This window comes from Chenopodium album, chromosome 16, assembly GCF_948465745.1.
Source record: "Chenopodium album chromosome 16, dcCheAlbu1.1, whole genome shotgun sequence".
NCBI lineage: Eukaryota > Viridiplantae > Streptophyta > Magnoliopsida > Caryophyllales > Amaranthaceae > Chenopodium > Chenopodium album.
In genome coordinates this window covers 7,008,200-7,021,311 of record NC_137849.1, presented here as the reverse complement: position 1 = coordinate 7,021,311, position 13,112 = coordinate 7,008,200, and the positions used below count along the sequence as shown (strand labels likewise).

General features: G+C 34.3%; 2 protein-coding genes across 2 annotated transcripts; both read right to left on the bottom strand.

Annotated features, from left to right (window-relative positions):
- Positions 1-4,223: 4,223 nt before the first annotated feature.
- On the bottom strand, positions 4,224-5,824 carry LOC145584808 (putative xyloglucan endotransglucosylase/hydrolase protein 23). Its single transcript, XM_081641598.1, has 3 exons — positions 5,468-5,824; positions 5,167-5,360; positions 4,224-4,812 (listed from the first exon to the last, which is right to left on the bottom strand). The coding sequence occupies exons 1-3, from the start codon at positions 5,753-5,755 to the stop codon at positions 4,410-4,412; spliced, it is 885 nt and encodes a 294-aa protein (XP_081497724.1). The 5' UTR covers positions 5,756-5,824; the 3' UTR covers positions 4,224-4,409.
- A 2,096-nt stretch (positions 5,825-7,920) lies between these two features.
- On the bottom strand, positions 7,921-12,979 carry LOC145586196 (uncharacterized). The gene is made up of 4 exons (XM_081642965.1): positions 12,242-12,979; positions 10,552-11,124; positions 9,338-9,626; positions 7,921-8,448 (listed from the first exon to the last, which is right to left on the bottom strand). The coding sequence occupies exons 1-4, from the start codon at positions 12,920-12,922 to the stop codon at positions 8,423-8,425; spliced, it is 1,569 nt and encodes a 522-aa protein (XP_081499091.1). The 5' UTR covers positions 12,923-12,979; the 3' UTR covers positions 7,921-8,422.
- Between the last annotated feature and the right edge of the window lie 133 nt (positions 12,980-13,112).

Genomic DNA, 13,112 nt, shown 5'->3' with positions numbered 1-13,112 from the left:
CTGGAATACTGCTAGAGCTACAATAGTGGTGAGTCACTTTCATGTATGTTCCTGTTGTTGTAGTAGAATTTTGTTAGTGGTTAATCAATTTGAGTTGAATTATGCTAAGGTTTAAAGAATACACTCTGCTACCCTTGCTGTAAAATGATTCATGTTAATCATTTGTAGATCAACTTTGTCTAGTATGTAAGTGCTAGGTTGATATTTGTTTCATTTACATTTGAGCACATTTTGGTGAGGTTCAACCAGTAATGCTCATTTTGTCCTACTTGTGTTTGTTTGATGTGGTAGATTGACTTTGAGATTGCAATGGAGTCAATTAGGTTCCTGTCTGAAGATGCATATGTGTACTTAGATAATATTCCAGCTAAGCATTGGTCTAGGCATGCATTTCCTACTGATTGCAAATCAAATATGCTATTGAAAAATGTTTGTGAGACATTCAATGCTGTAATAAGAGATGCAAGGGACAAGCCAATACTCACTCAGATGGAGTGGTTAAGAAGGTATGTGATAAAGAAGCATAATTATGAATGGGAGGCTGTCCAGAACATGGATGGGAAATTAATGCCCTATGTCACTAAGGTTTTTGAGAGGATTGGGAGGGCAGCAAGGTACAGTATAGTCTAGGTTTTCAGAAGAGACTCCTATGAGGTTGAGCTGAATGGTGATGTAGTGCTAGTTGACTTAGGTAAGAGAACTTGCACATGTTACCATTGGCAATTAACTGGAATTCCATGTGTACATGGCTTTGCATGCATATTGGACAAGAGGGCTAACCTAGAAGACTATGTAGATGTCTATTACACTAGGCAGACGTATATGTATGCATATGAGGAACCTATGAAACCTATGCCTGGACCTAAGCATTGGGAGAAGCATCATTTCAGGGAGTCATTGCCTCCAGCAATAAGAGCAATGCCTGGTAGGCCAAAGTAAAAAAAAGGAAGCTAAAGAGAGGTGAAGGAGCATCTAACTGCAGTAGCAAGCCTGCTAAGACTCAGAAAAATCAGAAGAGGTGCAAGAACTGTGGACAGCCTGGTCATTATGCCTAGATTTGTGGCAATGCACCAAGTCAACCTTTTGCAGCACCACCAGGCAAGCCTATTTTGCAAGATGATTGGAACAAGCAGCAAAGAAGGAGGAATGAGCAAAGGGCTGCTAGTAAGGTGTGTATTTTATGCTGCACATATGTTACTCAATTATGTAGTTTTTTCCCTTAATTTTCATTGTCTCCTCACTTTCACCTTTTATTTATTTATTTATTTTTTGGTGTAATACAGACTGGTGGAAACCCTGGTCCATGGAGCATAGCTAACAGGAAATTTCCACAAGAAAAACCATCACAAGACCCTCCAGTCTGCACCCAAGCATCCCAGGCATCAACATCTACAGCACCACCAACACACTAAAAAACCGTGAAGGGGAAAAAGAAGAAAACTTAGGATGCACTAGTTTTTTAAGTACCAAGACTTTTATCATTGTGTGTAAATGTAATCTGCAACTGTGCTACTGTTTCAGGTTATCTTTTATTTAGGACATTCAATGTCTGTAACAACCCAGTACTTAACTGTGATCTTTTGCACGCACTTTAGTGCCACTAATGCTATTAGTAACTTTTATCTTTTGCATACACCGTGATGGTTAAATTGCTATGATAATTGAACACTTTATTGTTGCTAACAAAAGACATTGCAACTTTCATTCATAACAATTCACAATCTTACATATAAAAGTTCTACATAACAATTAATAAACACTAACCCACTTAACTACCTAATTGTCATTTACGTACAACTAAAACAACAACAATCACCAATACACAAAACATGATAATTGCTAGGACATCTGTGCATCCACCAACATAAATCTGTTTCCCTTATTGTATTTCTTTCTGTCAGAACTTAGAGCTTTGCACTTCACTTGGAGGTTGTCATTCTCAATCAGCAGACACCTTCTTTGCCCATTCAAATCTTCAACTTCTCTCTGTAGTGAGTTAATCTCCCCCCTCATCAGTTTTTTGTCCAAAAGAAGCTGATTGATTACATCCCTTTGCCAGTTAGTGCCATCTTCCTCATCCACCCACTTAAAACACTTGCATCCCCTAGTTTGTGTGTTAGGATCATAAAATTTGCAAGCTTTGAACTTCCTACAAGGGTTCTCTCTTGTCCATGATGTGAGTCTACCCATAGGAATGCCACAGTCACATTTCCTCTGTTTTGAGGGAGAACCTCTAATCAATGACATTCTAACTTGCAACTCCACCAAAATTTATCAATAATTACATTCATACATAGGTCATAAACCAACCCAAACCATCAATTTTAACCTTGCATATCCTAATTAAAAACCCCCAATTCTAACAGTAACATGAACCCTAATTCGTTTCAATGTTGTAAACTACCAATTAAACCTATTCCAACTGAAATTGCGATACAATATCATTCCCAAACACTAACAAATACAATAAACTACCACTAATTTGAAGGTAAACTGCAATTCAATCAAGTTGATTGGTTTCGCATAAAGGAATTAATTGACAAAATTAAAGGTGATCACCTTAAAATCCTTCAATGTCAAAACGAAATATGCACCTTCAAACCAAAAACACTTCGGAATTTATTGGATTTGTGAAAATTTTCTTCAAAAATTGATTTTAATTGATTGATTTTTGTTAATCTATGTCAAGGAAGTGAATGTTGGGGAAATTAGGTCCAGACTATTTACTTAAATTGAAGGGAATGACAAAAGAGCTGTTACAATGGGGACCCCAAACGTCAACAGTAACAGACGTTGCATACTGCCGGTAGCAATTTTTAACAAAGTTGACTTTGTATGGTAGTAAAATAAAATAAAATTTTTCCCGAGTAGCAAAATTGAAATGCGTGTCTTTCACAGGTAGCAAAAGTCAAAATTTCCTTAATTTTACTGAACTGAAATTATTTTTGCTAAATTGATTATTTTTACTGATTTTCCATTATAATTCTTCTTTAAGATAACTGAATTTTACTGAACTGAAATTATTTTTAATGAACTGAAATTAATTTTACTGAACTAAACTTATTTTAACTGAACTGAAACTATTTTTATTTAATATTTTTTTTAAGGTGAAGTAAACAAGGCCTAAGAGAGGATTCAAGTTTTTTTGTTTTTATTTTTTTTTCACATCTTCGTTTCACATTAGTTCGGAGTTTTCGGACTAGAATTGTCAATTCATGTGCTCTTTATTTGGGTTGGATTCGGATATATAGTTTGGGCATAGGTTATCATTTACGTAGTTAATTGGGTCAATTTAACCTCTAGGTTGGGCTTAGGTATGAAGTGGGCCAAATTTGGTGCGGTTTAAATCTAATAAGGGTTGTTCTCTTCAGCTTATTTTCAGTTCAGTTTAGTTCAGCTCCAATAAGTTCAGTTCATTTCTTAATTTCATTCTCTCGTAATATATTCAATTCAGTTCAGTTCAGCTCCAATCAGTTCAATTCAGTTCAGCTCAGTTCAGTAAATCAGAACAAGCGATGTTGGGTCATTTATAATGATCTTATTGTATCATACTAACATCATTCAATCTTTTATTCGTATGAGATTATTTTGTTTGTATTTATTGAACTTATTTTGTTTTTATGTACTCTATCTAAATTATTTTATTTAAACTTATTTTTTGAAATTATTTTTTCTAATCAATTAATTTGAGAATTGGCAAATATTTCATATAATTGAGGAGAATTAAAGAGAGCGAGGGAGAGAGAGAAGTAAGTAATAAATGGAGGGAAATTCTGTGGAAAAAAAAAGTTTTTTTTTTTATTATTTTTTATTTAAGGTCATGGATGAGACAATACCGGAAAATTTTGATCAACAATCAGAATCCAACTAAGGTACCACAACAAAAAGTGTTCTATAAAGTATAACTGTATAAAATAGTTTATTTCACAAAAACCGGCTTTCTTTTATAGGGTTTTACTCATAATATTAATGATATTTAGAGCATATGAACATATATCTATACGAAGTATACGGTGCGTTTGTAAATGGTAGATGATATTATACGGTGAACACATCCTATCCTAAATTCCTAATACTTATTTATGTTACGGAGTAATTTTATAATTTTTATGCTTATCGTCTTAATTAAACACCGTTGGATAATTTTATAATTAAAATAAAATTGAAGTACTTTGTTTGTGTCACAACATTGCATAATGGATATAATAATCAGAAACAACCAGTTTGACGAAACCAAAGATTTTTGCTTCTTTTAATCATAATATGATTTGATAATGCTATATTACAACTTAATTAAAAGTGGAAAATTCTAGCTTAGAGTACTTGCTAGTTGCTATATATAAATAAAATGGAATCAAAGAATATAATTAATTGAATGATATATAAGCTATGATATAGTTTTAAGCAGTCTAAGAAGTTGTGGTACACTCCTTAGGAAGGCCTTGAGGAAACCTTTTCAAGTCAGTGCAGTAATTGTAAATCATGTAGTTCTTCTGCACCCATTTCATCCTAGCATGACTCGCGTTATCAAGCTCTTGTGTCAACCACGCATTACCATTAGTCGCGGTGGTTGAACGCGTGCTGCAGCTTGATCTACCCCTTCCCATAACACAAGCATTGGCATTAAAGTTTCTGTATGATGCAGTGAATGGTGCTTTTGACCAATCTGCCTTCACCCTCCCGCCTTGCGTAGCCCAGTCATCTGCGTTCCATAAACTCGAGTATAATCTCATTGGCTGCCTCTTTGGGAATGGAACTCCAATCGACTCAGAGTTCTTGAACTCTCTGATGGCTGTTCCGTCGACTGAGAATCTGTAAATGTGTAAACACCATCAGCCTTTTCTCCCCTCAAAAGCCTTATAATGATTATAAGGAGGTACGATTTTGTAAGAAGATAATTATTTTCTTTGACAAAATTTCTGTATCCGACCTTAAATAGTATACGTAACTATTAATTTCTATACATGTGTAAATATCATCAGCATTTTCTCCCCTTAGAAGTTTTATAATGATTACAATGCAATGATTTGGTAAGACAAAAAATTTATTAATAAAAAATTTCTTTATGACTATGAATAGAATATGTGACTATTAATTTCAGATGAAGGTTGGGGGGCAGGGAAGGGCGGACTAGTTAAGTAATTACATGAATGAACGTAAACTTACATGATTCTTCGGGGATTCCAGAGGATAGAATATGTGTGGAAATCAGCGGTAGGATCAAACCAAAGGTGAAATTGTTGTTCCCTTCCTCCTTTACCTTGGCTAAAGACATTGGTATGGAGAGTATAGGGTTGACCAGAGACATTTCCTAAGAACTCGAAGTCAATCTCATCATGAGTTGGTCCTTGTGATGACAACTGCATAACAAATAAACAACCAAATTTAATCAACTGATCATATAGAACTAAAAACTTGGTTCTTGAAGCAATTGATCTTACAATAATGATAATAGTATGAGACTTACGTAGTAAGCAGTGACAGTACCAGCAGAGTTACCAGGGACGAGTTTAAGCTGCATATCAATCTTACCGAACAAATACTCGTTTTTGGACTGAAATCCAGAACCAGAGGTTTTATCAAGTGAAAGAGTAAGTTGTTGGCCATTCCTAACAATCTTACCCCGACCATTACCCCAGGTTATGTCGAAGTCTCGGTGGAAGTTCCCAGCCGCCGAGACTACGACAAATGAAGAAGCAATGATCAAGAGTGTACACAACAAAAGACTAGTAACATGTGTTTTGGTAGCAGCCATTATGTGTTTTAGTAAATGAAAAAAAAGTGGACTAAGAAATTATTAGTGAAAATTGATATGTTACGTTCGAATGGCGGATACGTATATATAGGTAAGAAAAAGGAGGACGACGAAGGCGAAACAGCTGGTAGAAAGAAGGATTACAGAGGAAGGTCATGGTCTGAAGTTGTGGAGGATGAAGGTGAAACAGCTGCAAGTTTAGCTGGATGGATGTGTTGGTAGCATTAAAGCAGTGGGGCGTTATCTGCTTTTTTTGGTTATGTAATATTCTTTCCATTTTTTTTAAGTGTTTCACTATAACTTTTACACTATTTATGTACACTATTTTAACTAATATTGATACTTTGTAGATAAAACTAAACATAATTACGTAATACGTGATACTAGTTAAAATCGCATCATATATATAGTTTCTGAGCATCATCTTTTTTTAACTTTTACTTTTAATTAAAGATATTATTAGTCAAAGTTTTGTGCTGGTATTTATATCGTCGAAAATAAAAGAACTTTGTAGGAAGTATGGGAGGGTAGAATTTGTGGTTGTGGACCTACTACACGTTTAAAATTTGTTGCAGACGCCTGGATCGTTAAGGGTTCAAAAAAGGGTGTTCAAAACTTGTGATTCATAACCATATTGGCCAACTTGCCAGGGTATACATAGCTGAGAAATGAGGTAACTAAATTGCTTTATTTTTATAAATAAGTCGGCAGGGATGCTGTGTAGGATTTTGGATTATAGTGGATTTATTTGGATAAGGAATTAGTCTCGTGATGCATTACAAGTTACACAAGTTATTTGTCTAAGCTAGCTAATTTCTATAAGATGAACGATTTTAAAAGCTCACATTGAGTTGGAAACTTAAGATATGTATGACTATAGGAGTACTTAATAAGTATATCAGTTTGACTTTTTCTACTATTCACATAATGGCTTTAACTTGATTAATTTATTAACATACAAAAAAACAAATGTTATTGTATAAATTATTGTTGAATTTGTTATAATGTATACTTTCATAATATCAATTTTCCTATAATTTAATTAATATATGATTAGATAAATTAATGATCAAAGTCGTGTCTCGGCATGCGTATTTAGTCAAATTGTAACACTTATTAAAGCACGAAGGGAGTATGTAACACTTGCACATATTGCACTTTACTCTATCAATGAATTGGAAATAGAGGTGTCAATTCAGTTTTTTTGTTTGAGTTTAGGTCGGTTGTCATTTTGAATTTGAGTCATGCTAACTTATTATGCTTATGCAAATTAAATTATTAAATAATAAATTGAACCAGTTATCGGTCATTTTAGGTCGATTAGTTTTAGACACCTTTAATATGAATCCCATCCCAATGAAATTGAATCAAGTGACAACTTTATTAATCTCTAAAACAGATATGTTTGCTACTAAAAGTTTCTTAGTGGTGTCAATTTGTGGAAATGAATTACTTTACTTTGAATCAGCTATTAACAGAGGGGAGTGGGTTGGCCAACGTATAGAAGCTGCCAAACTTTAAAGTCTCAGCTTGTATAGTTATAATTTTTGATGAATTTGTTTACTTGTATTTCAAATTCGAATTCAAAAGTTGTTTGATGAATGCATATGGCAAACTATTGATGAATGATATTTAGTGGCGAGAAAATTGGAGGAGCGGAAATATATACTTGTTGTTTAGGGTCAGCATTCCTCAGCAATTTAGCCTAAAAGTTATACAAGTAGATATTTACAAAAATGATTCGACATTATCTTATTAGGTACAACCGGTTAAATCATGAATGAGCTAAGTCGTGGTTATTATTGTTGTTCTCTTAAAAATCTTATTTGTTATGAAGTAATTTTGTCATTTCATACTTTATTCCATCGTTTTTTTTAAGTGATGTTTTTCATAAACTTCTGTTAATTTAAGTGATACACTTCCTCTTTGTGAAAACATTTTAATAATTATATTTATCTTTTTTTAGGTCCCCATCAGTACATTTTAAATCACTTCTCTCTCCCCATGGTCTCCACTCTTACATTCTTTATTATTTCTCTCCTCTTACATCTCAATATTTATTCTTTAATAAATACCCTACCATTACCTATTCACCTTATATAGTTCTCCTAAAAATGTAGCGCGAAAGCTAGTATACCTCTTAAAAATATGGGGGGAATATTAATTTTTTGCTTTATTCCCAATAGTAACCTTAAGGTTACATTAAGGTGAATTTCCAACCAAACACCAAGGTTTGCTTAGTTAATACTACTAGCTAGCACAATTACTCACTAGCATTAAGTGATAAACATTGACTACAAAATGAAGTACAATGATTATGGTAAAACATGATCTATAATTCGTTTACAATGGTTGAAGTACATAAACTAGACTATAAACCACATTTCTAACGGACTTATCTCTCATGCATCAAAGGCAAAACATTCAATTATACATCGCAATTTGAAGTCACGACCAATAATAGTCGAAGAAATGCAAAACAAGCTGCCTTCCAAAGTAAACTCCATTAAGCTCCCAAGAACTTGATCTTGGTAGACCAAAAGGCTAGTTCCATTATATTTTGAGCTATGTACAAATTAATCATCCTGTTCTTTAACTGCGTCTGTATACGCTGAACTCAGAACACATATTGACAGGGTAAAGTTGATTACGGAATTGGCAGGCCACTCAACTCAAGTCGAAATCTGCTGCAGCTGAAAATCGAAACCAACATCAATGTCTTTAATCTTTTGATATATATTTTTGAATTTTGATTCAATGTGAGACATGAGTTAATTGCTTCATTTAAGACATAGAAGCCAAAATGAATTCATTATTTTTTGTTCAGGTTAGTATTTTGGTTTAAGTCAAATACAATAATTAAGGAAAAAGGAAGGAAGCACCTTGCACGCCAACACTCTAGACAGCCAAATTCCAGCAACACATAACAGAAAATTTTCAATTATACTTAATACCAATGGTATTTAATTAAGACGATAAGCATAAAAACAAAATGATAAACCAATCAATTCTTCACAACTCTACAAGCCAAAAAAGAAACACATCATTCAAAAGCTAAGTTTGATGAATGGAAGAGTTAAATTGAACACAAAAAGGCACTGAAGTCGTGTTGCTGTGTATGCTTGCGATGCAAAGAGAGAGCCAGGAAGGCGCTCTCCCTTCAAGAGCACAAAGGCTGTGATCAAGACTAAGGAATAGTAATCTTAATCTTAGTTCAAGCTAAAATGCAACCCCATTTTTCAAAGATGTATGTCCCGTTTTCTATTCAATATGTTCTACTGCTCTCATACAATCCTGTTAATCATGTTATAGCCCCTAAGTACAACATGAAAGATAATGGATGAAAACTAAGCACAACTCAACTCTAAAACATATTGATGTGACTCATGTGAGGTGATCCAAATGATATCTTGGCAAAACATGAGTTAAACATGAAATTCACCAAGCACTATTGATCAGCTCTACCTTTTATCATTAGTAGCTACTTCGTATAATCTAGTCAAGGAATGCAAGAATAGTCATTAACAGGGTAACAAATGCAAAACCTGATGAAAATGACAAAGTATAAAACCCTTAACTAACCTTTGGAAGATGATGGTACAACAAAAACGTGCAATTTCACATGATTAGGAGGAAGAGCCAGCCGCATTGGATAGAGCTTTCCATTCAAAGGACTGCGCGAGCATAATGTAACCTCTGTTAACCCTGTCTCTTCCTCTAACATCTGAGTGAGCTCCTGAACTCCGTTCCCTTTAAAATCTACTGAACGTTCTCCTTCCACTTCATCAACAATGTTTCCATCATCATCCACAACATTATAATGTATAACACGGCCTTCATTTATCACACTCGAAGTACTAAATTCAGCAGGCTGCAAAAGTGTAAATGGATGGAAAAAAAGTCATAAACATTATATTGTCTTAGGCATGTAATTTCAAAATATCCAGTTTTACAAAAACATGAAACAATTAGAAATGCACAATGAATATAGAATTGATCACAGCACACCTTTTTTTGATAATGACTCCATTTCTACATTGTCCAGTTTCAATTTGACTCATAGATGAAGGTAATGATGATTGAATGCACTAATTTTTTTTCTTATTAATGTTTGTTTTTCAATAAAATGATGATTAAGACATGTAATTTAAAGAGAAATTCAATTAAGTACACACTACTCACTCTAATTCAAACCTCTTTACTTAACTAATTTAACCTTTATAATTCCAAACCACCCACCACTTGTAATCTCAATGTATTACAACATTCGTTGCTTAATTTTTTATGCAATCACTTGTTACCTTTCAAAGTTTCAGTAATTATGCAATAATTTAATGCCTCTTAAAAGGAGGCACATTACCTTAATGAAAACTTCGTATTAAATCAAACGAAGGAGAAAATTATCATTTTAAGAAAATTGAAATGGTGTTAGATATAATAGAACGAAAATTAAAGGAAAAGGCAACCTAGTGAGACATAAAATCAAGCCCATGTCACCTAAACACATGAGATCCCAAACCATCTAATAAAAAGAGTATTTTGTCGATGTCAACTATGTAAAATTTAAGATTTTGAATTCCGTCTACATCATTACCTTTATGGCTCTCTCTACACCATAACAAAATAAAACAAATCAATCAATAAATATATGCCACATTACACATATGATATACCCTTATGTTATAATAATACCTCTAACAGTCTAACATACATAACCGTAGATTAAAAAACAAAACATAAAATCAAGGCCATTGAAAACACAATTCAACATTGAAACAAAAGAAAACTAAACTTACCCCAGAAAAAGAAGTGAGAAAAGTAGAAGCATCAAACTGAGACTCACACCTCTCCAACTTACTATCAACATCCTCAACATATTTAACAACTTGTTGCACAACATCATAAACCTCTAAAACCTCAATCTCCCACAAAATCCAATCCTGCGTATGACTCCTACTAGGAACATCATGCGTTATCGAGTTTCGCCAAGGCGGTAACCCGCCATTCGCCCTTAAAAAATTACCGTACCTTGTCTTTAACTTCACCTGCATTCCGTCCCTCATTGGCTCCCATTCGATAGACGAATCGAGCCGTCTCGGTAAAGTTTGTTTTACCTTCTTACCCGTAACACCTAGCAAAAACTCGTCGTCTGTTGCTGTTAAATATTTATCGTAACAGCCTTTGAATCTTACAAGATCGACACCTTCTACCGATTTTACGTACTCGACTGTCCATCGTGCGTACTTTGATCCCCCGTGACGGTCTTGGCAGACGGACTCGCCGTCGTCTTCGGCGATCAAGTACTTGTCGTTGTGGCTGCGTAGACGGACTGTTTTTGCATTTTGAAATAACTCCATTCCAGTACTGCTCTGTTATTTCAATAAACAGCGAAGATGAATCAGAACAACAATAATATTAGTTGCATAAAGAACCACAAATTTTATTCAGTGATTGCTGAAGATGGTGAAATGGGGTTTTGGTAATTTGTGATTTAACTGCAAAATTTGATTCAATTTGTGATTTTTTAATTGACTTGTAATGGGTCTTTTTCAGGTTGAACAGAATTTTCTGGGAAATTGAGTTGAATTTGGAGATTTGATGATGGTTGTTGGGATGTGATTTTTCAACGGTCAGAAGACTGCATAAACCTCGAATTAATCAATAGCAAATTTATCAGGTGAAATGGGCTTTAATCTAATTTTATAGAATAAACTGCAAAATTCAACCTAATTGTTTTTTTTTTTCTTTTTTTTTTTTTTTTTGAAATGTGTTTTTTTTTTTTTTAAATTATTGAATATAATTTCTGGGGTTTTGAGTAGAAGAATTGTTTTCGATATGAGAATATGATCTGGTGTTGTTATAACGGTCAAAAGAAAATTGGTTGGGGTAGATTTAGAAAAAGAGGATATTACTTTTTAATGACAGTTAGAAGTGGATGTAACGATTGCTTTGCCGTAATTGAAAGGGAATTTCATACTATGCATTTGCTGGCAATTTCTATTTTAGTTTTTATTTTTTTTTCTTGGTCGACAACACGTAAACGCGTGTTAGATTCAATTATTGGATCACCTAAACTGGAATTAGCCAGAGAGAAAAAAAAAAAAAAAAAAAAAAAATCTAATTCTGAAGCTGTGGTTTTAGTTAGGATTAGTTAATCTGAATTTCTGATTACGAGTATTAACGAGCTTTTTTACTTTCGAGATCCTTACTGTATTGTGAAAATCTCAATATCGGGATGAAGTGTAATTTGATTCAGATTCAATCGTGTTTGTACTTTTCATATGTGCTGGTTATGTTTGGAATCATAGAGTACTTAAGATTATCATGGAAGATTATAAGAATTAGTCATTGACTTTTGGGTGAGATTGTATTGTTGAGCCTTTGATAGTAGCAGACTGTAGAATGAACAAATAAAAATGACCCAAGTAAAGATGAAAAAAATGGGACAAAGTATGGATTTGAAACAAAAACCAAACAAAAGCGTACCTTGTAAGCACCCACGACAGAAGCAGAAGAGGTAGATGAACCTGATGATACTGATGATTGTCGTGACTGATCACTTTCGTCTTCAACAGATGATCTAGAACTATTATACCAAGTTGCATTATCAGCTAGTGAATAAGAAGTCTTATTATATTCGTTAGCCTTATTAGTATGGAATAAGGTCTTGGAATTCCTTGGCCAAGAACATTTACCATAATCAACAATTGCTGCATCATCATCTAGAATATCCACTACCCAAATCACCCAATCTTGTGTCGCTTTCCTCTCGGGTACATCCACTGTCACCGTGTTCCTCCAAGGTGGAGTCCCTGCGTTGGCTCTGAGAAACTTCCCTGTTATTGGGGACTGCAGCTTGACATAAAAATCTTCACCTATGGGCTGCCATTGTACTGACAGGTTGCTGTCAGTCTGCACGGTCTGCAGTGCCTTCTTTCCTGTCCAGCCTAACAGGAAGGGCTCCTCTGAGGCGGTCAGGAACTTGTCATAGCAGCTCCGGAGGCGGATAGTGTTGGGCTTGTCTTGGACTACCTCGACAATCCAACGGGCCTGCTTAGTGTTCCCGTGTTTGCTCTGCTTGACTGACTCACCGTCTGACCCTGCTATCAGGTACCTGTTGTGATGGCTTCTGAGCCTAATGAATTTTGCTTTGTTGAAAAACTCCATAAAAAGTTGGAGCTGAATTTTGATGAGCTTCTTTTATATTATGATTTCTTAATTAAGTGGTGGAGCAGTTACTAGAAAAAAAAAATGGAATGATTCTTGCTTACTTTCAATTTGTCAAAAAAAAAATTGTCACTTGGAATAAAGTAGGCTCGTTGAGAAGCTTTGTACTTTTGATTAAGCAAACTGGTGG